Below are 26,910 nucleotides of genomic sequence, written 5' to 3'. Positions count from 1 at the left end.
TCAGTGTGGGTCCCATGGAGAACATGAATGAGATGAGAGGTTGGAAAGGAAAAAAAATAGATTGAACCTCTAGGAAAGAAAAGTTGATGACCAACTTGAACAATCTAAAAGGGGGTGATTTTGAACTGATGGGTTCCTCTGTCATATCTGAAAACCATACTCCTCTGAAGTGCCTCAAAGTAGTCACTAAAATATTTAGGGCAGGCAAAATTAATAGTCACTTATGAAAATGTGGTGTAACATAACTGGGCTATAGACATATTACATTTTCGAGTGGGACAAATGTACATCTAATCCATAACATTGCATGTATTTGCCATTCGCTCCTCTCCACATACTCAAAATACTCCAAGAACTAAAGGTGGTTACAATTCATTATCTCCCCACATACACAGAAGATCTGAACTTGTTGGGGAAAGGGAGATACCAGTGCAGCACTAATTGTGTTTTGTTAAACCTCTTGCCCTTGTTGCAGTGGCTGCAGAACACATCAGTATATTTTTATAGGCCTATTTATTGTACAATTGGAACAGTATTGCTACAAAGGGATGTATCTGTGGTTGCATGCCTCTCACCAAACATTTATCTTGTAACCTCTGGAGCTGCTAATTTGCCATTATCACCAATGCCCTTTTTAATGGTTATAATTTTATTAGATAGGATATGTCTACACTGCACTCTAAACTCAAAATAAGATTAGCAATTTGTGCTACACAAATTGCATATCTTAGTTTAATTTTATTTCAGAATAGGCTATTTCAAAATTTCGCATGTCTACACAGTGCCAAATTTCAAAATAAAGTGCTATTTCGAGCCATCTCTCATGCCTTATACAAGGAGGTTTACAGGGATGGCGAATACCGCATCCGTTACTTTGAAAATTATTTCAAAATAGCGGACATGTTCCTTGGACATGGGATAGTTATTTCAGGGTACCTCTGGCCCTGAAGTGTAGACGTACCCTTAGTGGTTCCAAATCTGTGGGCAAAGGGCCACCAGTGGTCACATGGCACTGACTTGCTTTTTTGTTTTCAGATGCCAAATTATCTCAATAGTTTCAAAATCACCAGTGAGAACAGAGATGAATCCCCATGACTGTGAAGGGGAGAGGATATGATCCTCAAAAAAAGTGCTCTATTATAGATGTATAATAAGTGCTCTATATATTATGTAGACCACACTATGGTAAAGTTTGAAAATCATTTTATAAACATCCCATCTCTATATAGCTGAATTGTTCTTTTTCCAGGCTTTTCTTTTAAATATGTGAAAAGCTTCTGAATCAGTCTCCTTCCCCCCACCTTTCCATTTAGTAAAATGGTCAGACCAAATGGATGTGGGGCCTCTGTTTCTGGCAGATGAATGCAAAGACTGTGTAAAACCATAGTGAGATAGTGAAGAAGGGAGTTCTCTAGTTACCTGCAACAGTGTGTTTTCCAACCAACTCTTTTGGAAAGTCTCTCTCTGGAGTTATCCCATCTGCATACACACAGTAGGGGTATGTCTAGACTACATGGCTTCATTGACAGAGCCATGCAAACTAGTTTACCCGACATAGTCGATGAAGCAGGGATTTAAATAATCCCTGCTTCATTAAAATAAAAATGGCGGATGCATCTAGACTGCCACGCTGTTCCAAATCAGCTGATTGTCGGCACAGGGTGGCGGCCATTTTTATTTTAATGAAGCGGGGATTATTTAAATCCTCACTTCATTGATTGTGTTGGGTAAACTAGTTTGCATGGCTCCGTTGACGGAGCCATGTAGTCTAGACATACCCTAGGAGTGCTTGATATTTGAAAAATTGAAGGGTTTATCTACTGTACCTTTGGGCAATGTCCCATTTTGTCTTTTGCTTGGCAAGGATAAATCATACATTAAGACATTTATTTTCTCCCCGTTTCTAACAGATATCTAACATACTTCAGTATCTTCATCTGCATAATACTTCACTTACCTTCATGCCTCTAGCTTCCATTTCAGATGCATTTCCCAATCTATTGTATGCAGCCAAGCCCTAAGATACAACCTTATTTGCTCCAATCCCACAGTCAGACACAAATACCTATAGGATCTATATATAGCATTCTTAAAACTGAAATACCCACCCAGTGAAGTGAAAAAACAGATCGACAGAGCCAAAAAAAGGACCCAGACATGAACTACTTCAAGACAGGCCCAGAACAGAAAACAACAGAATTCCACTTATCACCTACAGTCCACAACTTAAACCCCTCCAATGCATTATCAGCAATCTACAACCTATCCTCGAAAATGACCTCTCATACTCAGAAGCCTTGGGGAAAAGGCCAATTGACATAAGAACATAAGAATGGCCATACTGGGTGAGACCAAGGGTCCATCCAGCCCAATATCCTGTCGGCTGACAGTAGCCAATGCCACGTGTCCCAGAGAGAGAGAACCGGGCAGGTAATGATTAAGCAATCTCTCTCCTGCCTTCCATCTCCACCCTCTGACAAATAGAAGCTAGGGACACCATTCCTTACCCAGACTCGCTAATAGCCATTAATGGACTTAACCTCCATGAATTTATCTAGTTCTCTTTTAAACCCTGCTGCAGTCCTAGCCTTCACCGCATCTTCTGGCAAGGAGTTCCACAGATTGACTACGTGCTATGTGAAGAACTTCCTTTTATTTGTTTCAAACCTGCTACTCATTAATTTCATTTGGTGGCCCCTAGTTCTTATATTATGGGAACAAGTAAATATCTTTTCCTTATTTACTTTCTCCACACCACTCATGATTTTATAGACCTCTAACATATCCCCCCTTAGTCTCCTCTTTTCCAAGCTGAAAAGTCCTAGTCTCTTTAATCTCTCCTCATATGGGACCCGTTCCAAACCCCTAAACATTTTAGATCCCTTCTCTGAACCTTTTCTAATGCCAGTATATCTTTTTTGAGACGAGGAGACCACATCTGTACGCAGCAGTCAAGATGTGGGCGTACCATGGTTTTATATAAGGGCAATATGATATTTTCCGTCTTATTTGCTATCCCTTTTTTAATGATTCCTAACATCCTGTTTGCTTTTTTGACTGCCGCTGAACACTGCGTGGACGGTTTCAGAGAATTATCCACAATGACTCTAAGATCTCTTTCCTGATTAGTTGTAGCTAAATTAGCCCCCATCCTATTGTATGTATAGTTGGGGTTATTTTTTCCAATGTGCATTACTTTACATTGTCCACATTAAATTTCATTTGCCATTTTGTTGCCCAATCACTTAGTTTTGTGGGATTCTTTTGAAGTTCATCACAGTCTGCTTTGGTCTTAACTACGTAGAATAGTTTAGTATCATCTGCAAACTTTGCCACCTCATTGTTTACCCCTTTCTCCAGATCATTTATGAATAACTTGAATGGGATTGGTCCTAGGACTGACCCTTGGGGACACCACTAGTTACCCCTCTCCGTTCTGAAAATTTACCATGTATTCCTACCCTTTGTTTCCTGTCTTTTAACCAGTTCTCAGTCCATGTAAGAATCTTCCCTCTTATCCCATGACAGCTTAATTTATATAAGAGCATTTGGTGAGGGACCTTGTCAAAGACTTTCTGGAAATCTAAGTACCCTATATCTACTGGATCCCCCTTGTCCTCATGTTTGTTGACCCCTTCAAAGAACTCTAATAGATTAGTAAGACATTATTTCCCTTCACAGAAACCATGTTGATTTTTGGCCAGCAAATTATGTTCTTCTATGTGCCTGACAATTTTATTCTTAACTATTGTTTCAACTACTTTTCCCTGTACTGACTTTAGACTTACCAGTCTGTAATTACCGGGATGACCTCTAGAGACCTTTTTAAATATTGGTGTTACATTAGCTATCTTCCAGTCATTGGGTACAGAAGCTGATTTAAAGGATAGGTTACAAACCATAGTTAATAGTTCTGCAGTTTCACATGTGAGTTCTTTCAGAACTCTTGGGTGAATGCCATCTGGTCCTGGTGACTTGTTACTGTTAAGTTTATCAATTAATTCCAAAAACTCCTCTAATGACACTTCAATCTGTAACAAGTCCTCAGATTTGTCACCTACAAAGGATGGGACAGGTTTGGGAATCTCCCTAACATCCTCAGCCATGAAGACTGAATCAAAGAATTAATTTAGTTTCTCCACAATGCTTTTATCGTCTTTAAGTGCTCCTTTTGTATCTCGATCGTGCAGGGGTCCCACTGGTTGTTTAGCTGGCTTCCTGATTCTGATGTACTTAAAATTTTGTTATTACCTTTTGAATTTTTGGCTAGCTGTTCTTCAAACTCCTTTTTGGCTTTTCTTATTACATTTTTACACTTAATTTGGTAGTGTTTATGCTCCTTTCTATTTACCTCACTAGGATTAGACTTCTACTTTTTCAAAGATGCCTTTTTATCTCTCGCTGCTTCTTTCACATGGTTGTGGCTCTTTTTTAGTTCTTTTATTTTGTTTTTTAATTTGGGATATACATTTATGTTGGGCCTCTATTATGGTGTCCTTTAAAAGTAACCATGAAGCTTGCAGGGATTTTACTTTAGTCACTGTACCTTTTAATTTCTGTTTAACTGACCTCCTCATTTCTGCATAAGTCCCCTTTCTGAAATTAAATGCCACAGGCAACCTCCTAGCCTCAAACAAATTCTTTCCAGTAACCACACAACACACTTACATCATAATCATCCAGGAACCCACCCCGGCAATTAGCCCCGATTGCAACTATGCACACACACCTACACAAGTGATTTAATCACTGGACCCAACCACATCAGCCACCAAATCAGAGGCTCATTTAACTGCACATCCACTAATGTGATCTGTGCCATCAAATGCCAATAATGCCCCAGTGCCATGTATATTGGCCAAATTGGACAATCTCTATGGGAAAGAATTAATGGACACAAATCAGATATCTTAAAAGGCAACAACACAAAAACCTGTTGGAGAACACTTTAATCTTCCTGGACACTCATTAATGGATCTCCAAGTCACTGTTTTGTTTCAGACCTATTCCACAAACCAAATAGAAAGAGAAGGATTGGAACTTAACTTCATGCACAAGTTTAATTTCTATGCTAATGGTCTGAACCAGCATATAGGACGGCTCACACACTATATTCCACCTTTTAATGACTTAACCAACCAACCAAACAATGGAGGTGCTAATGGTTCTTAACAGCCTCTTGCAACTATTTGCACTATCTACTCAGTGTCTCTCTTTTTCCATCTTTCCCCTCCCTCCTTCCCTTTTTCCTCCCTCCCTCTCTTTCCCCCCCCCCCTCCTTTCTTTTTCCTCCTTCCCCTTTCCTCCTTCCCTTATTCATTCTTGGATCTGGGCTTATTATACTCAGGTCATCTGAAGAAGTGGGTTTTGCCCACGAAAGCTAATGATACCATCTGCATATTTTGTTAGTCTTTAAGGTGCTACTAGACTATTTGTTATTTTGGATTCCCTCATTCTCATTTTGATTTTCCTTGGGTTTATATTCTCACCCTACTTTGAGGATTCAGAAGCAGATCTTCGCTGATGGAAGTCAGCGTAGATCTGCTGACTTTAATGGAGCCATGAAGATTCCCAACAACTTAGGATATAGCCCTTAAACTATAGAGTCATGCTTGAGGATATAATACACATTATGCTTTCACGTTCAGATATGCAATACTTTTTCAAAATTATGCATGGAAGTGGAGGCTCCCCAGAGGAGGCAGAATATGCTTTTGCCTATTTGGTTGTGAGTCAGACACAGTGTGATAGTAATCCAGCACTATAAATGGGCACTGAACATATCTCTGTGTGTTAAGGTTTGGCTGCTGCCCATTTTCAGACATTACCAGCTTATAGAAACCAGTGTGATCACTAATGAAAATGTATTACTTCTATTTTAAGTAACACCAAGAACAATACAAAAACAAATATTACATGCGGGCAACACATTCCTCTCCACAAACTGCAAGAGCTTTGAAGCTTTTGTTGCTTGTGTAAATTGATCCTGGATCTCTCTGACCCACACAACAGGAAAAAAAGAGTTTGGGATTTCTTTAAGCCTTCTAGTTTTTCTCATCACTCCCACACAATTTATTCACAGTGAAAGGGAATCTCCTCCAACTGTTTGTGTTCCCTTTTCTCCACTGCTAGTTCTGCAGATAGACCAATTTTATTAATCACATATGCATGTCACTAAATTAGCAATAATCAGCTATATTTCTTTGAGAGCATCTTGTATCTTTTTAAAAAATTTCACTTAAAGATGCATTTTATTGAATGATGGATTATGGCTGCCAGAATCTTTTAGGATATGTCTACACTACGAGTCAAGGTTGAATTAGGATATGCAACTACAGCTACGTTAATTGCGTAGCTGAAATCAAAGTAGCTTAACTCAACTTTTGATGCTGTTCACACTGCAGGCAGTCAAAGGGAGAACACTTTCCCTTTGACTTCCCTTACTCCTTGTGGAAGTAGGACCACTGGCATTGACTGGTGTGCCCCTTTCAGTTTGAATTAGTGTGTCTTCACTAGATCCGCTAATTTGAACCCTGAAAGATTGACATACCCTTAATGTATGCAACTTAGGATGCAAAGGCATATGCACATTGGCAATAGGCGCACAATCAGTTTCACAGAGTGAACATTTAATGCTAAGAAAGTCGGTTATGGGCAGGATGTGGGGGGCAGCTAAATTTTCATCTTTAGAGCAATGCACAATTGTCTATGTGGAATTTATGAGCTACTTTGCTTATCAGTATTTCCTCAGAGTTTTCATGTGGTCAGATTCATGACTCTTTCCTCATACACTGTTTGTATATGAGTGTGCTTGACTATACGGTGCAGAAATGGACATGAACTGTGCATTGTACTAGGAAGTGCAAGGAAATAGGGGCAATGGCATGCCAATCCTGTTTATTATGATAGCTGAGAAAAAGAACAATAATTCATGCAATCTAAGGCTAGAAGGGCCCACTATGATCATCTGCTCTGACACAGGCCATAGAACTTCCACCAAATAATTCCTAGAGCAGATCTTTTAGACAAACGTCCAATCTTGACTTAAAAGTTACCAGTGATGGAGAATCCATGATGAGTCTTGGTAAATTGCTCCAGTAACTAATTACTCTCGCTGTTAAAATGTATGCCTTATTTCCAGTCTGAATGTGTCTAGCTGCAGTTTGCAGCCACTGTATCATGTCATATACCTCCTTTGCTACACTGAAGTGCCCATTCTTAAATTTTTGTTGTTCCCCAGGTGTAGGTTGGACCTCCCTGGTCCAGCATCCTCTGGACTCAAGTGGTCCCAAAGGAGGGAGTTTGCCAGCCCCGGGCAGTTCAGACCTTGGGCTCTCCTGAGGCTCCCCTTCTGGCCACTGGCTCAGCCAGTGTGCTGCCCCTGGCCATTGGCGGGGCTCCCTTTCCCCAGCTGGTGGGGCTCTCTGCCCCTGGCCAGCCATGGCCCTATGTCCCAAGCCACAATGACTCCATGTCCCAGCCGCAGGGGCTTCCCTACCCCCAGATGGCAGCAACTCCATGTCCCCAGCCACTGGGGCTTTCCTGCCCCCAGCTGGCGGAGCTCCACTCTTGGCTGGCAGGGCTCCCCACCCAGCACTGCTCTGGCTGCTAGACACTGGCAGGGTGCCTGCCAGCTGAGCTCCCAGTCACTGGCAACCCCTGTGGCTGGGGTTGTCTGATCCAGCGACATTCGTGATCCTGTACTTACAGACTGTACACAAGTCACCCCTTAACCTTCTCTTTGTTGAGTTAAATAGACAGAGCTCTTTGAGTCTATCACTATACAGCACAGTTTTCTAATCTGTTAATCATTCTCTTGGTTCCTCTTTGAACACTCCCCAGTTTATCAGCCTCCTTCCTTGACTTGTGGACACCAAAACTAGGCATAGAATTCCAGAAACAGTCACATCAGTGCCAAATACAATGGTAAAAACCTCTCTACTCTTACTTGAGTTTCCCTTGTTTATTCATCCCAAGATCACATTAGCTATTTTGGCCACAGCATCACATTAGGATCTCACGTTCAGCTGATGAACCAACACAGCCCCAAAATCAATTTCCAGACTCTGCTCCCCAGGATAGAGTTTGCCATCATTTAAGTATGGCCTACACTCTTTGTTCCCAGAAGTATACATCTACCTTTACCCATATTGCTGTATAGCATATTTACCCAGTTTCTACATGATCTAATCACTCTAAGAGTGACCTTTCCTCTTTGTTATCTAACACTCCTCCCAATTTTGTGTCATCTGAAAGCATTATTGGTGATGTGTTTTTTCCAGGTCATTGATAAAGATGTTAAATATCATGGGAGCCCTGTGGGATAGTATTCAAAACAGACTCACTCGATGATGATTGCCCATTTACTATTACATTTGACACCCATAAGTTAGTCATTTTTAATTCATTTCTGTTCATAATATCAATTTTATATCAGTGTAGTTTTTTAAGCAAAATGTCATGCAATATCCATTCAAATGACATACATAATTTTAAGTCCATAACATCAACACTGTCACCTTTATCAACCAAACTTGTAATCTTATCAAAAAAAGATCTCAGGTTAGTTTGTCTGGATCTATTTTTCATAAGCCCATGATGATTGGCATTAATGATACTACCCTGCTTTAGTTCTTTTTAATCAAGTTCTTTATCTGCCACATCATTATCTTTCCCAATGTAAAGCTGATAGGCCTATAATTACCCAGGTCATTCCATTTACTCCTTTCTCTCCCCCCCCCCCCCCCCCACTGGCGCAAAATTAGCTTTCTTACAGGTTTCTGAAACTTCCTTAGTAATCCAAGAATTATTAAAAACTAAAATTAATTGTCCAGTGTATACTTCAACCAGCTCTTTTTCAACTCTTCCATGCAAGTTATTGGGACAAGCTGTTTTTAAAATGTCTCAGTTTAGTAGCTTCTGTTTCACATCCTCCAGAAATATTAGTGAAATGGAAAGAGTGTTATCACCATATTCCCCCCCCTTCGCAAAATACAGAATAGAAATATTTATTGAACACTTCTTCCTTTTCTGCATTTTTATTGCTAATTCTACCATTTCCATTTAGTAACAGAACAATATTATTGTCAAGATTTTTTTTTGTTCCTAGCAAATGTTCAAAAATATCTTATTGTTCTTAACTTTGCTGGCCATAAATTTCTCCTTGTATTCTTTGGCTTCTCTCAACTATTTTCTATAATTCCTAACTTCTAGTTTATATTTGTGACTATCAGCTATCAGATATCTCCAAAGGCTCCGCGAGGTTGACAAACTGGAAACACTGATTGGTATAACACATACAATCAGTGGACCGCTGGGGCGCCGCATAAATTTTTACGCATGTAAAGGGATCCAAAGCCCAAAAAGTTTGAGAACTGCTGTATTAGGACAAGGTCTAATATAGAATTCCTCTAAGTTTGCTACAACTCTTCTTGAATTAGAAAATTGTCATCTAAAATATTATAAATTCCAAGGACATCAATATAGCAGTCACAATAAAAAGTTACAAACAGAAAAGGAGCAGCACTAATGCTAAGTATTTTTCATTTTTATAAGAACATTGGCAAAGGGGGTCTGGCTTGGGATATGATCTCAGCCCTACCTGTAACAGAGCCATCTCACCTCTTCATATGAGGGAAATAGGTCACATGAGTCGAACAAGCCTCTAGGATAGATGAGGGAGAGGCCTAGATGCTAAAGAAGAAAGACACAACTACAGCAAATACCCAGAGAAAGCTGCTGAGGACTACTGAGAGCAGAAGTCTTCTGTAGGGGTATGTATGGAACGAGGTGTAGCAGTAGTTTGGAATAGGAAGCCTAATCCGAACTACCTAGTTCGTGCCGCGTGTAGCCGCGGGCACGGAGTCCGAACTAGCGGACATTTAAAAATGGCGGCGCCCGGCATTATGCAAATGAAGCCTGGGAAATTCAAATCTCGGGCTTCATTTGCAACTCCGGTTGCCTACATTAACCACCCTAGTTCGAACTAGGGTGGTAGTGTAGACATACCCTAGGAGACCCTGAAACACCAAAGGAGAGAATATAAGGTAGGACTGGGAGTGACCTGCCAAAGCAGGGATAGACTCTAGGAAGGAAAGCTGGAGAATGGCTGTTTGGTAAGGAGCAGCAAGCAATCCAAAAGGGTATAGGTGGGATGGAGGGAAGAGATGAAAAGGAGCCAAGGAACAGATGCTAAGCCTGAAGTGTAAGTAAGAGTGTCTGAGCTATTGGAAAAAAAAAAAGGACCAGATCCTCAAAAAGGAAGGGCTAGGCTCAGTATGAAATTAGCTTGGTTTAGGTCTTGCAGAATCTGGAAGGGAGGGGCTTTTTGTTAATGGTTTAGTCAGAAGACCATGTCACTGAAGCAAGGATACTGCAAGGCCATCCTGAACAAAACAAGGATTCTCCAGAGGTGGAGACCCAGTTATGAATATTAACATTAACATTAAATAAATCTTAAATACAATTCAAAGTCTTTTTTTCTTTTCCAAATCTACCAACATTCTGAAAAGAAAACCAATTATTTTTATGTTTAAAGTGAATTTTACAGAGTATTAAGTGCATTTGGCCCCTCTCCCTTCCCAAAACACACATATATAATAAAACAAACCTTGTTGTACATACGCATTTAATATACTCAGTATATTAGAGACATACTAACATAATGTTACTAGTGGATGCAATGCAGGATAATGAATCTGAAGTGTCAAAACCGCGCTTATTTTCTCAGTCCCATAGCGGCTCCAGAGGAGCTATGGCATGTACTGAGTCAATGTTTTGCATTATTAATGCTTTCAGTTGTCTCCATTTCAATCCCTGTTTTCTGCTCTGAGATGTGGTGTGGGGTGCCAATTCTTGGCACATTGCAACACATTTCAGAACATCTTTAAAGCAACTGCAGGATGATCTCAAAATGGCGGGGCGTGGAAGCAACCCAGAATATAAAAGCAATAAGGAGAAAACTGAAGTGCACAAAACTGCATTAAAGTTAAGCTTTGGGGTTAATTTTATATAAGTCCTTACCACTTACTAAGTGGTGGGGCCTTTTGGCTGGAAAGTGACAGAGAGTTGCCTCCTTCAAATTCAGGGATGGGGCTTATCCAGCACACTTGTAGGAAAGGGGTCACTGGCCACTCTATGCCCCTCCCACAAGAAGATTATCTGCTCCAGGTAAAAGACGAAGGAAATGGTAGACTCAGAGCACATTATGGGAGGGGACTCTCCCCAAAAGGGAGGAGGGAGTATTAATAACTAGGGCAGTGCCGTGGAAGCCCTCTTTAACCTGCATCATGTTTTCATAACTCACCTTTCTTCCCTCCCATAGAAGTGGTTAAAATACCAAGTTTCATCATGATCTGCTGTGGACATTAGCTCTATAAAACTGTGCATTTGTTCACTAGAGTTTTCCTTTAATATATCCATTGCTATCTACAAATTACACAGTCCCATTGGTTTCTCTTCCTTTATGTTTTGAATACAGTTTATAAAAAACCCCTACCACTGAACACCAGCCCTGCTTACTGCATAGATGTGTTGCCAGGAAATTCCATTGTTGTAGTTAGTGGTGAGTAAAAGTCCGGCACCATGACTTATGTCTTACTCATCCTAAATTATGTATAAACCATGCAGCCTTTTCCTGCTTAATTAAAGTATCCTACTGTTTTGCAACACTCACTAGGAAGTCATCTTTCTGCGCATGACCATTCTGATTACTCAGCTGTGGTGGTTTTACAGATGTCCTGTAAATCAAATCCCAATGCACAACAGGAAGCATCCATGTCCAAATCCTTTGGAGTCTAGCACAGTACTGTCCTGCTGCAAAGCCAGGTGTTAGAAATTTAGAGTGAAGGCTTATAGAATAACATGTTGAAAAGGAAAATACACGAGACACCCCAACATCTTCATTGACTCAGATGAATGGCAACTCCGTTAATTGGACAGTGGCACCTGAATAATTATTTTCTCCACATGCTGAAAAACAGATATTGTGAGTGAGAAGACATGTTCCATTCTGATGGACTCACCGAGATGACAGAGCAGCAAAGAAGACATTGAGAAATAAAACTGGCTAGACACATACAGTAGAACAAATGTCACACTGAAAGTGGGGTAGCTCTCTCCTAATATAGTACTTGGCTAGCTTTGCTACCATTTTACTCAGAAGGAGTTGTAGACATGTTTAGTGGCTGGCACCTTCTTAGTTTATATACCCGGATATATGCCGATTCTGCCTTTGCCACTTTAGGATTATGCTTCTCTTTGATCTGATATGTTTATTTTCCAAGTCTTCTCAACTTGGTTTACATAGTACATACACAAGAACCATCAGAAAGCTGCACACTTTACACTAGGGAGTTCTTACTTGCATTTACCAGACAAAACACTGTGCATTCCTTTACAGAATTTTAAATAAGTTATGCTCTCTTGCAGCCAATCTTCTCAATCCAGTAAAAACAAAAAAGGAAAGGATAGTGATATTAAAACCATCATGGGCAACTAAAGATTTGTACAAACTATTCCACCAATAAATTTGAGAGTAGATGCCGCCCCCCCCCCCCCCCCCCCCCGCCCCGACAGCTTAATTCCCAAACACCCTTGCTGTCAAAAGGCTATTGTTAAATCATGGGCTCTCTCCAACTCCATCCTGTGAATCAGGTCTAAGTGAAACAGAGAGCTGCATTAAAATTAGCTACTCTTTGTGTGCACTATTTGTAAGTATAAGGAAAAACTACAAAATTAGCTCAAGAACTTACTAACTTAGAAAAAGCAGACAGCAGTCTTAGACCAGAAATTAACTCTTGCTTTAAGAAAACAAGCAATTCACATTTGTAATTGATGCTTTTATTGTCTATCAAGTACAAGCATTTCTGCCAAAAAGAAACTAGACATTATTCATGGGCTACAATTATGATAAAAAATTAAAACCTTTCCTGAAAGAGGCCTGCTCTTATTCTGTGAGTATTTATTCTTCCCACATCACATTTTAATAAGTGGTGAGCCTAGCAATAAGCATATGATTTTGGAGCATACTTTCCCAACCCTATAAGGAACACAAGACATCCTGTACTCCTAAAGGGATATGGCACAATTTATGTTCATCAGGTAAATCTAAACTAAAACAGAGTATCAATTTGCTGCTACAGGAAATCTTAAATCATATATTAGCTCAGAGGCTCATCCTGAGCAATGCACAGCACTCTCAACTACCATTGATTTGTCTGGAAAGAGGACTAAGATCATTCCATGAAAACTAAAGAGGAAAAATAATCCACTATAGGGACATTTCATTCAAAACTGATTTCCGGCAGAAGATGAAGGATGGTCTTATGGTTATGACAGTGGACTGGAACTCAGGATAGCTTGGTTTAATTGTTATTTTTTCCATTAAATCCCAGTGTGATTGAAGGCAAATTATGGAGTCTCTTTCTGCCTCAGTCTCCTAATCTATAAATTAAGGGTAATACGTTTTACTGTCACCCACTCTGTCTCCCTCTGATCTATTTAAGTTGTAAGGTCTGTGGAGTAGGGATTGTATGTTACTATATGGGTTGTGTTCCTCATCTGAAGAAGAGGGTTGAGCCCACAAAAGCTCGTAATACCATTTACATATTTAAGGTGCTACTAGACTATTTGTTGTTTTTTTAATTTTTCCTGTTACAGACTAACTTGGCTACCCCTCTGAAAAGTTTGTTTGGAACTCAAGACACATTTAGAAACAATGTTATAAATGTTAGTTAGTTTAGTTAGTTAGGTTAGTTAGATTCCCAGGGTAGCCCACAAAAGCCTATTTAACCCATATATTTAACACTATATATTTGCAATGGAAAATAGTAGGAAGTTTTGTATTTAACCTTGAATGCTGGTGTTTGAGGAAAAAATAGGTTTAATTAGAGGAAGATGAGGAGGTAGGTGGATATTCTGAAGGGGACTTCTAGGCATCCCCCAGCCACCACCACCATCTCAACAGGCTTTGTGCTCACTCCTGTGCCCAACCTCATCACTGGCTGCTCCCCCTTCGTGGGCTGCACCCAATCCCCGCTAGCCACGAAGGGGCGAATGGTGCGAGCATGTGCCAGAGTATTCCAGAGGAGCAAAGGCGGTGACTGAAGAGATGCAACCATTTCCCCTTCAAAACGCTGCTTCTCTCGAGCCGTGGGCTATGCGTCTGCCCCTCACTCCTCAGGAGTCGTCTGGCCAGAACTTGTGCTACTTGCTACCACCTGTGCCTTTTGCCTGCTCCCCTGAGGTGAGCTTTTGTTTGAGTGTGTGGATGTTTGTAAGTCAGAGTTTGTAACTCGAGGCTGCTTGTACATGCAGCACCTATTGCAGTGGGGCCCTATCTTTGCTCAGGGTCTTGCGGCACAAATGCAAAACGATGTTTTCTATTGACGTTTTGTACCAATTTTCGCCATACAAAGCACTTGATCTACCTTTTGTTCTAATTCTCATTTGCTCTGAAAATAAAATACCATTAAATAACATAAGAAGCATTAAAGAACAGGCAGAGGCTTGCAGCTCAGTCTGGTAAATGTCCTCCCAGCCTTATTCACCATTACAAATTAAACCAAAACCACAGGAAGAGCAGCTTCTGACCACACACGTGTATTTGGAAATGTATCTTATTCCTTAGCATATAGGTTTGGAGCATTACCTAGCTGTGCTACTGTACATTTATCTCAATTAGACTGAAATGTGGTTGGTAAAGATGATGATGAGACAAATGTTTCAGCGTAAAGCCGTTTCTGAGCACATACAGCATAGTGCTCCTAAATCAATGATAATACCATATACACAGATGGTGCTTGGTATGGAGAGTATATTAAAGATGCCGCTGAGGAACGCTATCTGTTTGAGAAAGAAATAATACAGAGCACAAGGCAAGAAACTAAAATAACTGACATCCTGAATACCTGCCAACTGTCCCAGTTTGGCTAGGGCTGCCCTGAATTTTAAACACACACAGTCCCAGGTGTCTGCAGTGCTGGCTGAAGTTTCTGGCAGCTAATTCAGCAATTTCAGAACAATGTTGGCTTCCCATCACTAGCGGCCACTGTGGGGAGCAGGCAGGAGGTCCCTGGCTGCCTCCACTGCCCTTTTTCTTTCCTTGGCCATTATGCTGGAAGCTAAGTAAGCAGCTGAGAATGCAGCCAGAGGAACAGACCATAGCTGCCTCCTCCTCCTACCCATACCAAACAGCAGCACCTCAGACACCCTTAATGTGACAGTGCCGGCAGAGGACTGCTTAGGCAGATATGGGGAAGGAGCCTGTTCCTACTTCTCCAGGGTCGCTTTCTCGATGCTGAAGATGAGATGCATGTGGGAAAAGAAGACCCAGAGATAGTGGTTGCAAGTCGTCCAAAACATGGGGGAACAGTGGCGTAGCAAGGGGGGGGCGGAAGGGGGTACTTGTCCCTGGGCGCCACACTGGAGGGGCACCAGTTTAGTCCCCCTCCATTTCCCTTGTCATTCCTCATCTTGGCTGCTCCTCCTCCACTTGCTGCCACCAGTTGGATCCTCCTACCCACCCCTAGCCCGACTCTCCTCCATCTCAGTTAGTGCATGTGGGTGCTTGGCCCCAAACTGGAGGGGGCGGAGGAAGACACGGTACAAGCTCCCCCACTCCCCCACCAGGCAGGGTGTGTGTGTGCAAATTTTGCCTTTGTCCCCAGGCGCATAACACCCTCACTACACCTCTATGGAAGGAGGAGAGACGTGGGATCAGAGGGGCTCCAGGGCATAATGGAGAGATAAATATGTGAGGAAAAGGACTTGGAAACATAGGATATATACTTAGGGATGTAAAATTCTGTTTAATTAATTAATTAACCAGTTAAATGTTAAGTTTAAGTCTGTGGGCAGGAGCTGCTCCAGCCCAGCTGCTTTGGCCCACACTCAGGGTTGCCTGTTCCCAGCCCACATGGAGCTGGAAGTGGCAGCCTAAACCAATGTGTAGAGCCCCTGAAATAGAAAGCTTGGCATAAAGGTGACGGTCACAGGAGCAAACCACAGACTGCAATAGAGACCAGCAGAGGTGAAAAAGTGGGATACAATGTTCGAGAAGAAGACATGGCTAGAAGCTGTGCCAATTCAAAGCATTCTGTCTGCATTATCTGCTGGTGCATATGAGTACTTGTTCATCCACACAACATACCTGGATAGCGGTTGGGGGGAAGAGGGGGAGACAACATTAGCCACAACACCTAAAAACATAAGAACAGCCATACTGGATCAGACCAAAGGTCCCTCTAGCCTAGTATCCTGTCTGCCGACAGTGGCCAATGCCAGATGCCTAATACCTGCCCTCTTTCGGAGTGAATTGCCTCTGGTATGCAAGAGGCCAGCATCATGCGGAGAGATAAGAATTTTGCTGGATCTAGAAAAATATTTTTGCAAAATATAACCTCTAAATAAACAAATTCTGCCTATTTTTCCGTAGTGCCTAGGCTCTGCTGAATTTGTTTATCTATGTATCATCTCTCTCGACACATTCTTTTCAGTCCTGTTGCTGATTGGTGGAGTTTTCTACAATAAGAGACAATATTACAAACCATTCCAGCACATATTAGATTATTTTGATTTTATGGTCTTCAGCAAGCAAAGTGAAAGTGGTATCACTAGAACACAAACCGCTAATATCCAACTATATAAAAAAAGTATTTATGGACATTGGTTTAAATGAAAACCATGGGTTAAATCATTTCCTCCACTGACTTTCAATGGGGCTGCACCTTATGAATTCACTCCAACTACATTCCTTTTCTGTGCACATAGATAGGAATAAACTGTAAGATTTCCAGGAAAAGAGAGTGTGTTGTGAATTCCTTTTCTACAAATATTTGGCGTGAATATTCACACCATAAGTGTTCACATGATCAACTTAAATGCTCCTAAAAAGGGTTGGGAATCATCCAGTCAGAGATCCTCAATAACAGCATGTGTCTTAGGTAACTAATCATATAGAACAAATAGCATATGACATTATGAGCATAATTGACACAAGTCACATGTGCATAAGCAACCTCTGACCTGAAATGTGTCTGCATAAATTATGCTTTGAAAAGTTTCAAGTAAAGAACAAACTACTAATTGCAAATAGTTTCTTAGGTTTAACTATGTTCGCACTTAAAACTCAAAAAAGTACCAAAATATTTCTCACAATTTTTTCCATCCAGTACTACTTTTAAAGAAAGAGGAAAATACTCTTTTATAGACCATTATTGCAGTATCTGGGAACATTGAACTATATCAGGTCTACACAACAGTCCAATACATGCTAGCACAGCAGTACCAAGTGAGAAAGGTGGAGCATACAGGGAGCACTGACTTGATTTCTGCAGTAGCATTCATAGCCAGCCTTGGCAATGTAATAATGTGAGAAAGCCAACAGCAGTGTCAAAAGTCTCTAACAATCAGGTGCAGCATACTTGACGCTTATGAAGGAAACAGCTGGATTGCAGAGTGACCTACGGCACTGACATGTAGAAATCTAATTTTATTTTGGAAATCTTAGCACTTATAGCAACTGAATGTATAATCGTGATTATATATATCAATGTGAGTGCCTTCCAAACATGACAAAATAGGTTAGTGATCACCAGTGTTGCATTTGTAATATCCTAAAAAGCAACTTTAAGCCTACAATACAGGAGCCAAGGACAAATGTTAACCAGATGATTAATTCATATGTCCCATTGTCTTCTACAGATATACATTCAACCTTTTTTCCTATCAGAAATCAGAGTTGCCACATATCCAATTATATATTATAAGGACACAAAATGTATACTGTATAAGCAGATTTCTCTCTCATTTGGAAACTCTGACTAGGTATTCATTACACTTTAAGTAAAAGGCCTTTTATCTAATCACTGTTATAATGGAAACATTCTTAAAGTACAGCACTCTATACCACAGAACCATGTAGGAATATCATATGTTTGATTAATATGTTTGCTAACCAAGAAAATCAACCAAAGTACTATTGAGAACAGCACTCAAACGTGGTCAAACTTTGGGACAGTGCCATCAGTAATGTGGAATTTACATCTGCCCAAAGCAAACCTGAAGGGACATTAACCCTAATAACTCACTGAAAACTTGTGCTTAGCTGCACATTTTAGCTAATCTGACTGAGGGTAGCCAAGAGGAGAGTGGGAGGCAGGGAGGAGTGGATCTACCCACTCAGTGATGTGAGACAACCTCATTCAGTAGTTGTAGGCTGCAATGTTGGAGTTTGTTACCTAAAAGTAGTTTTACTATCGTCATCTACCAGTGCCCCAAAATATTTTGGCAAAAATGACTTCCCAGGACTGATTTAAAATGGGAATGTGAAATATATTTAGTTTTGGTTTTCAGGGTTCATAAATTTCATTTTTTCAGGGTGTAACAGGGTAGACCTGTCCCCCCCAACCCTTGCTTCTGCTGCACCCACAGACTAGCCAGAGACCTCTCTGTGAGTGCAATCACTGGTACTTCTTATTTAGAGTTTACTTTTCCATCACCTTTTAGCTACAAACAGCTCCTGTATTCCAGTCTCTGGGGCAGCCCAAGGCCAACTTTTTTTTTTTCCTTCTCCCTGGGTTCTTTCTTTCAAGCCTTTATATAGTTCCTGGCTAATGCAGCTGGCAGTTGTTTCCCATTTGCCAATCAGGCATGGGCTTACTCAGCAAGTTCCATTTCCCCTTTCTTGATTCAAGCTGGCATGACCAGCACCCTGTCACACAGGTGGGTTTTTTCAAATAATTTTTTGAGTTTAATATGGATGTCCACAAGTCATGGGGCTTGAGGGAGGTTCTTCTTGTTGTACATACTGTAAAGAGTAATCTCTAATGTTCCCTAGTGCACTTTCACATATTAGGGTGCGTCTAGACTGGCATGATGGCCGACTACACTGGCCGCGAGTATTTGCGCAAGAATACTGACTTTGTAAAGTACAAAATCAGTGGTTCTTGTACAAATGCTCCCGCTCAGGGATAAGCCCTCTTGTGCAAGTATTCTTGCGCAAGAGGGCCAGTGTAGACAGCCATGTTAATTTCTTGCACAAGAAAGCCCGATGACTAAAATAGCCATTGGAGCTTTCTTGCGCAAGAGAGTGTCTACACTGGCATGGATGCTTTTGCGCAATAGCAAATCTTTTGCGCAAAGGCACATGCTAGTATAGACACTCTCTTGCGCAAATACTTTTAACGGAAAAACTTTTCCGTTAAAAGTATTTGCGCAAAATCATACCAGTCTAGATGCAGCCTTAGTGTTTCAAGAAGCACAATGTTAAAGCACACTAAGTAACCTTTAGTGCACACCAGCATGGAGTAGGGTTGTCAGGTGTCTGGTTTTCACCTGGTAATTATGCCCTCCATCTCCATAAACCCTCTCCCTCCCCTTCCCCATCCAGGAAATACAGGATTTTTTGTGAAGGTTTCTGGCATCCCTAGCATGGTCTACATGGACCAATTAATGCACTTTAGAGTTCACTTTAGAAAGCACATCCCTGCAGTCAACATTACTGCTCCTTGTAGTGGAGCCTTAACTACAATTAACCATTTCTTGTGTTTTTCCAGTGCTAAATGAGTAAGCGTTTTCCACTTTTGGGGGTTGGGGGGTTGGGGGGGGAGGGTTGTGTATGTGTATGGGGGGGGGGTGTCAATTGGAAGTATTTTATTTGTGTTTATAAATTTAAAAAGAAAGCTAGAAGGCTTGCAAATATACCAAAATGTAGAGAATAAAACAAATATGGACCATATTTACAAACTGGGATGCCTAATTTTAGACTCTGACAATCCTTATTTGGGCACTGAAATGGGTGCTGATCACTCACATTTACCACTTACTACAACCAACTTTTCTCTTTACTGTCCCCTGATTTCAGCAGGAGCTTCAGGCACTCATGGGACACTGTAAAATAAAACTGCAGAAATTTGATTGCTCAGCACTTTGGAGCTTCAGGCTAGCTTTATTTAGGTGCCCAAATAGGGATTTTGGAACCTAACTTTAGACTCAGTGTAAACATGTTGACCTTCACTTTCAAAACGGCTCAGCACCTAGCAGCCCTCACTGAGAATACTGGGAGCTATTGTGTGCTGAGCTGTTTTGAAAATGTGGCCACAGAAACATAAGAACTGTCACACTGGATCAGATACATCATCTGGTATGCTGTTTCCAAGGAGAGGGACCAAAAGGTCCAGGAATTTAAAAGGGCCTGGGCTTCTGGCCGCCGCAGCCACCACTTCTGTGGCAGCCATGGCAGCTGGTGTTCTAGGCCCTTCAGGTTACTACTGGAACCCCAGGTGGCACCTGGACCTGGCTGGGGAGGTGTGACGCAGACCAGGTGGCACAGAGGGCTGGCTGCCTCTAGCCCCACCCCTTCCATCCAAGGCCTTACCCCTTCTGGGGAGAGTGAAGCTGGAGCCAAGCCCTCCCACCAAATTGCTCAGAGCCTGGCAAAGTCTGTCCCCTGTCCTGGCTGATTCCAATAATGCTCAGCACCAGATGCTTCAGAGGGAGAGGCTAGTTCTCCAGGAACTAACAGAAATAATCTGCCCCTTTGAAGCTCTCATCCTAATCCCTAATATCAGTGATTGGTTTAAACCCAGAAGCATGGGGTTTTATATCCCTTCCAAAATGTGTGTTGACATTAGCTATTATAACTAAGTGGCTATTTTAACTTGTATGCTATTTTCTGAAAATGATAACTTGCAGAACTGCAACACTATCCCCATGGTAACCTGTGAAAGCACAAGACTAAAAAACACACCATTCTTATACTTGCTGAGTTAATCTAAAACTACTAAACAGGAAGCTGTACATTTCAAAGCATATCAGATTAACATCATTTTAGTGGTTAAAAGCCTCTACTAATTGTAAATCATTTGATAGAAAAGGAAAACTGAATTTCTATAGAGCTTTTCATAGAGCTTTTCTAAAGAGCAACTAACTCCTTGCATGAGGGGCAATGATGGATGCTACAGAGAATCATATGACAAATAGAAACTGAAGCACAGAGAAATTAAGAAACATGCCCAAGATCACACGGAAAGTCTGTGGCAGCACAGGGAACAGATTGAAATCTTCAGATTCCCAGTCCTATGCGTTAGGCACAAAATCTTCCTCCTCCATGGAACAGCATTCTCGAACTAAGCACAGTGAAATACATATATTGTATGTCTGCTGCCACTTCAATAGCTATGAAGCTGGACAAGTTTCTTTACAATAAAAATGAAGCCATTATAGAAATCTGTTTATAGAAATTGGTTTAACCTCAATGAGGTAATCAATGTCCAGAGATCAGCAGTATTGATAAAGAGAGGGAAAGGAAGCATGCAAACCTCTGCTTGTTCTATTCAGTTACATTACACGTAAATCCCTGGAATACTGTAGGTAAAGGATCCACAAAACTGCATGCTACTGACAAGAAGGGATTCAAAGGTACTGCTGTCCCCAAAATATAATATATAATTAAAATTACTGCAAAAAGGTTTCATTTGTTTTCCATCACAGTGAAATCAGAGGAAGAGGGTCAAGATACCTGGAAGAGGGTCTGGTAAGATAAGGCTATTTTACAGAAGTGAAAAAAGACAGGTAACATTTCACTGTTTTTTTCTGGTTCAGTGGTTCTGCAGCAAGTCTAGCCAGATCATTTGAAAATTGGACAGAACAATCAATGGGTTGTTTTTATTTTAAAGGCACCTCCCTTGGGGAATAAGTGTGGGTGTGGGAGCCCTTTTTAACATTGTAATATTACATAAAGCTGCCAAGTTTCAGTATTTTCTTAAGCACTGTCATGTGATAGTTCTGCTTATCTGGGTCTCAGCATGATTTTTATCACTGTGTGATATGACTCACCCTCACCAGAAGCTTGTCATGAAGGATCACTCCATTTGATATAATAAAATGTACATTTAAAAAAATATATCTATTCAAACACTAACAATGAGCCAAACACAGTTACATGTTAGTATATTGGCTATACAAAGTTATCACTTAACACAAACTAGTTCCTATTTTACACATGCGCTCCACATCCACTCCACCACTTGCTAGAGGCAGATAGCAGACTTTGCATAAGTAAATCAACACTTTAAGAGTTGAATCTGCAGGTAAAATTCAGAACTAACCTTACTATCTTCTGTCTCCTTGGTTTTGCCTTGAAGTGTATTCTTCTCTCCAAAATCACAGGTTGACTTTAATGTAAGCTGACAAGAAAGCATTGAGCTCTCTGCCCCAGTAAGCTCCAAAGACTTTGATGAATACTGCTGTGATCCAGTCGTGCCAAGATTTGGTATCGGAAGGGCAGTATGAACAGGCTTTGACCCTACAGCTGGCTGTCTTAGCTTTGAGGCAACCCCAAGTACAGGCATGGCTTCTATAAAAATATCTTCTTTCTGCCAAAGAAAATGCTTCTGACCTCAGTCTGGTAGACTCCAGCTTCAGTAATTCCAGAACAAATACTTTAAACAAAAGTAGCAGTCATCTTTAAAACAATACTACGACTTTTCATGAAGAGGCAAAACTTTCCTTCATCTCCCTCTCTCACACACACTGCTTAGTCAGTGGCTGTGTAAGACTAAACACTCCTTTGGGGCGTGAACTTTTCTTGAAGGTAACTGACACAAAGCTGCCTGTCTGGGATTTAAGAACTCATAAATTTGCTTTTTCTTCTCTCTGCAGCATTCCAGTTCTGTGCATTAAGTGAATGGGCTGGAGCGGGTCTGGAAGGAGGGGGGCAGAAAAAGAAGAAATCTCCTTGTACTCCAACTGTCAAAACAGCAGTGAGACCACAACACTGGAAACACAGACCTCTTCCTGATTACATAAATAACCAGCCCACATCTTAAAAAAAACAAAACCCTTTTTTTAAAAAAAAAAAAAAACAACTTGAATCTGAGAGGCAGCCAAGGCAAACAGCTGTTGGAAGAGTTTTTAGCCCGGAAACAATCTTTGCGATGAAGCTGTTTGTCTGATTCCTGCCTATTTTTCATTGCTGACAGCCATGAGCTACGGTGTTTCATTCCCTGTTCATCCCGTGAAATCAGGTTAAAATTGTGCAAGAGCGTGGCTAGCGACAGACGCTGAATCATAGCATGGGTAACGTCTGTCTCTGCTGTGAAAAATCCATACCAAAACAAAGGGCAGGATATAAGAAAGTCACAAGCATTGTTACGAGATTTAGTCAACACAATATTTTTTTTGTTAAAGTCATTTATTCAGTTTTAACACTTCCCATTCTAAAAATGTTTAAAGCTCCTTTCATAGATTTTATTTCTAAAGTAGAGTTTCAGTCCATCATTTGTTAAACTCCTCCTCCCACACACATACAAACCTTAGAATATCAAATCTTTTCCCACTTAGGAATGCCAGAAAGATGGAACAAGCTACAAAACCAGTCAAAGTAGACGAGACTTTCATAAAAAAGGACAGACAATATTACTTTATGGCATGGTCAAACCTAGGTGTAGATAGAAGTTGGCATGGAAATCAATTATGGACACAGATTCATGTCACTGTTGTCCATTGAAACACACTTCAGGCAGGCAGCACCATCAATTCTTTCTCAAAGTCTAGGGAATTCTATGCACATTAATCAGAATAGCAGAATAACAAGTATACATTTCCTCAAGTATCCATAGCAGGTGAGTTCCCTTAAAGTGTGACTAAGGACTGAAAAAAGCATCTGGGTAAAAAATAATACTATCTGACTCAAACTCCTTGTGTATGTTGAGTCATATTCACTGACAATATGGACAAAAATAAATCATTGATACTTTTTATTCCTGTTTATCTCTCCAGAACTGACTTTGTTGTCGGAGAACGATCAGGATGTCTAAAATTTCAAACAGAATTATTAACAAAATCCCAACTTCAGAATATTTATTACTAGTAACGATGCTCAAGTCAGAAAAAAGGAGAGTTTGACTTTCTGATCTCAATTAAATTTGCTGTGGTAGCAGTTAGAAAAGACATTTAAAAATATTAACTCAGCAAATTAGAAGGAGGACCCTTATACTGCATTTCTAGAGAATTACTTTTAATAATACAACTGCACTTAACGGTTATTTTATATTTTTTCTTCATTTACACAACTGTAGAATGATAAATAGGGCAATGATAAATAGCACTAGACCTGACAGAAATACCTAGAGAACACATTTTGCCAGGATGCAATCCAACCAAACTGGCTAGTGTGGAGGAATGGCAAATACATGGTAGTGTCCTCAAATATCCCCTTTTGCATGTTATCATCTCCAACAATGCCAGCTGGTAGCTATTCAGGTATACAGCATATGGAGATTTCCTTCTTTGCATCCAACATAAACATCTGATACATTCTTGTTGAAGAACACACCAGTGAGAAATTGACCTTTGGAACAATTTACCAAGGGTTATGGTGGATTCTCCATCACTGAAATTTTTAAATGAAGATTAGATTTTTTTTTCTAAAAGACATGCTCTAGGAATATTTTTTGAGGTGAGTATGTTCTAGGGTTTTGTGTCATATAAGACAAACAGGCCAGACTAGATTACCACAATGGTCCATTCTGTGCTTGGAACCTATGAATCTATATACTGAACTTCTCTGCTACAAGCAATGATCATAGATTCATAGAATCATAGAACACTAGAACTGGAAGGAACCCTGGAAGGTCATCGAGTCCAGGCCCTTGTCCTCACAGCAGTACCCAGTACAAGCTAGACCATCTGACATATGTCTATCTAACCTGCTCTTAAATATCTCCAGAGATGGAGATTCCACAACCTCCCTAGACAATTTATTCCAGTGTTTAACTACCCTGACAATTAAGAAGTTTTTCCTAATGTCCAACCTAAACCTCCCTTGCTGCAATTTAAGCCCATTGCTTCTTGTCCTATCCTCAGAGGCCAAGAAGAACAATTTTTCTCCCTCCTCCTTGTGACATCCTTTTAGATACTTGAAAACCGCTATCACGTTCCCTCTCAATCTTCTCTTTTCCAAACTAAACAAGCCCAGTTCTTTCAGTCTTTCCTCATAGCTCATGTTCTCTAGACTTTAATCATTCTTGTAGCTCTTCTCTGGACCTTCTCCAATTTCTCTACATCTTTATTGAAATGTGGTACCCATACTGGACACAATACTCCACTTGAGGTCTAATCAGTGCAGAGTAGAGCGGAAGAATGACTTCTTGTGTCTTGCTCACAACACTCCTGTTAATGCAACCCAGAATCATGTTTGCTTTTTTTGCTTTTTTTGCAACAGTGTCACACTGCTGACTCATATTTAGCTTGCGGTCTACTATGATCTCTAGATCTCTTTCTGAAGTCTGTTACTAGCACAATGATGCTAGCAGCATGTAATATTCTAGGTCCTTTTGTAGAGCTCAAAGAGTGAAGGTTCCTTGTATTGTCTTTTTAATCCTGAGACAACATAAAGGGTATGTGTGTAGCAGATTTTACGATCCTTCTACACAACTGATACAGTTAAAGCTGTACCCAGAAAGGCTTGTGAGATCTGCCATTTTGTCTTTGTGAGGCAGAAAATCCTGATGGGATTTTCAAAGGTTAGTCTAAAGCAATTTTTTGAAGTAATGGAGTTACATATTTTGGCAATCTTGCTATTCTCTGCTGAGGAGGAGTGATGTGATCATGATGGCTCCAGTCTCTTTCTGCAATTCACTTGCTTGACACAAAAACCCAAAGTAATCAGTAAGCAAATAATAGTAATGCATAGCTGGCAGGCTTTGGGGATAATGGTCTTTACTGGTAATAGGTTACTCTTTCAAAGTTTGTTTTAATTACATTACTGTTGTTGCTATTATGATGTTGCTTAATTGCCCCAATCAGATTAAGAGCTCCATTGTGCTAGGTGCTTCACAAATCTTGAAGGGTTTATAGTCTAATAAAGACAACATGCAGCAAGTGGATGTAAAGTCATTTGAAGGAATGAGTAAAGGAGGATCAGAGAGAGCTGTAATAAGAACATGCTTTTAGACAGGTTTGTTATGTAGACAGCAAGACAGTTACAGCTGGTTCATTTAAAAAAAATTCTAAATCAGAGATAAACAAACATGCAAATAAATTAAATATCTGACATCCCTACTGACCACCTTCCAAGCTGCTATTAGGTGTGTCTGCACTGTAGGACTTAACTCGAAACAAGCTATGTCAATTGGGTATCTTATTTCAAAATAGTTTATTTCAAAATAGGGAGCGTCTATATAGCATTTATTTTGAAATAGAGCACTCATCCTCCAACTTCCCTTATTCATCGTACAATGAGGGCTACAAGAGTCAGAGTAAGAAGTCCTCCAGCTTGGCAGTATTTTGACACTACTTTGAAATAACTGCCCCCTGTGTAGACACGCAGGGGTGGCTCGTGAATATAGGCTGACTCGGCGGTTGCTTAGGGCGCTGCCTTCAACGGGGTGCCCTAGGTTCCTGATGATGACGTCATGGGGCGCACAGGGCGCCCGATGATTATGTCACACCATTGATGGCCAAGCAGGCGGGGGCACCGATCGCGCGTTCTGCCTGGGGTGCCAGCTGCCACATCCGGCCTCAGGGCGCTTCTGTAGGCATGGACTAAGTTATTTCGGAATAGCGCTAGTTATTTTGGAATAGCGTTGCAGTGTAGACGTACCCTTACGGACTTCACAGTAAGCATGGGTCTTTAGAAAGGATAGGGAAGAATAAAAAGTAGGCTTTCCAGACAAGCTGGAGGAGGCACAGGAGAAAGTGCTTGTCTTCAAAGTGGGTAACCAGGTTATAGAAGTTAGTATTGCTGGTGGAGCTGAATGGGCAGAAGATAACAAAATAATAAACAAAATGATATGCAAAGCAGGGTTAGCTAGTAAAGGGACTTAAAAGAACAAGACCAAAAGCTTACATTTGATAAAGTAGCAAAAAATAGAGGAGGAACTCAAGAAGGGGAGCAAAGACAGAAAA

At 40.7% G+C, this 26,910-nt stretch overlaps 1 protein-coding gene across 11 annotated transcripts in view; it reads right to left on the bottom strand.

Moving 5' to 3' along the window:
- Nucleotides 1-26,910, bottom strand: part of NAV3 (neuron navigator 3) — an 812,431-nt gene that overhangs the window by 363,967 nt on the left and 421,554 nt on the right. For 4 of the 11 annotated variants that reach the window (XM_006118491.4, XM_075932234.1, XM_006118493.4 and 1 more), the window contains exon 1: nucleotides 22,110-23,203. The exons of 3 other annotated variants lie outside the window; for them this stretch is intronic. In XM_006118491.4, coding sequence (XP_006118553.2) covers nucleotides 22,110-22,352 — 243 coding nt within the window. In that variant the 5' untranslated portion in view covers nucleotides 22,353-23,203. Of the gene's footprint in view, nucleotides 1-22,109; nucleotides 23,204-26,910 lie in introns of those variants that run through there. 4 more of the 11 variants (XM_006118494.4, XM_006118495.4, XM_075932246.1 and 1 more) reach the window with 3 other exon arrangements.

The sequence above is a fragment of the Pelodiscus sinensis genome, chromosome 1, assembly GCF_049634645.1.
Source record: "Pelodiscus sinensis isolate JC-2024 chromosome 1, ASM4963464v1, whole genome shotgun sequence".
NCBI classification, from domain to species: Eukaryota; Metazoa; Chordata; order Testudines; family Trionychidae; genus Pelodiscus; species Pelodiscus sinensis.
The sequence above is the reverse complement of the archived record's forward strand: the minus strand, read 5'-3'. Positions and strand labels throughout refer to the sequence as shown.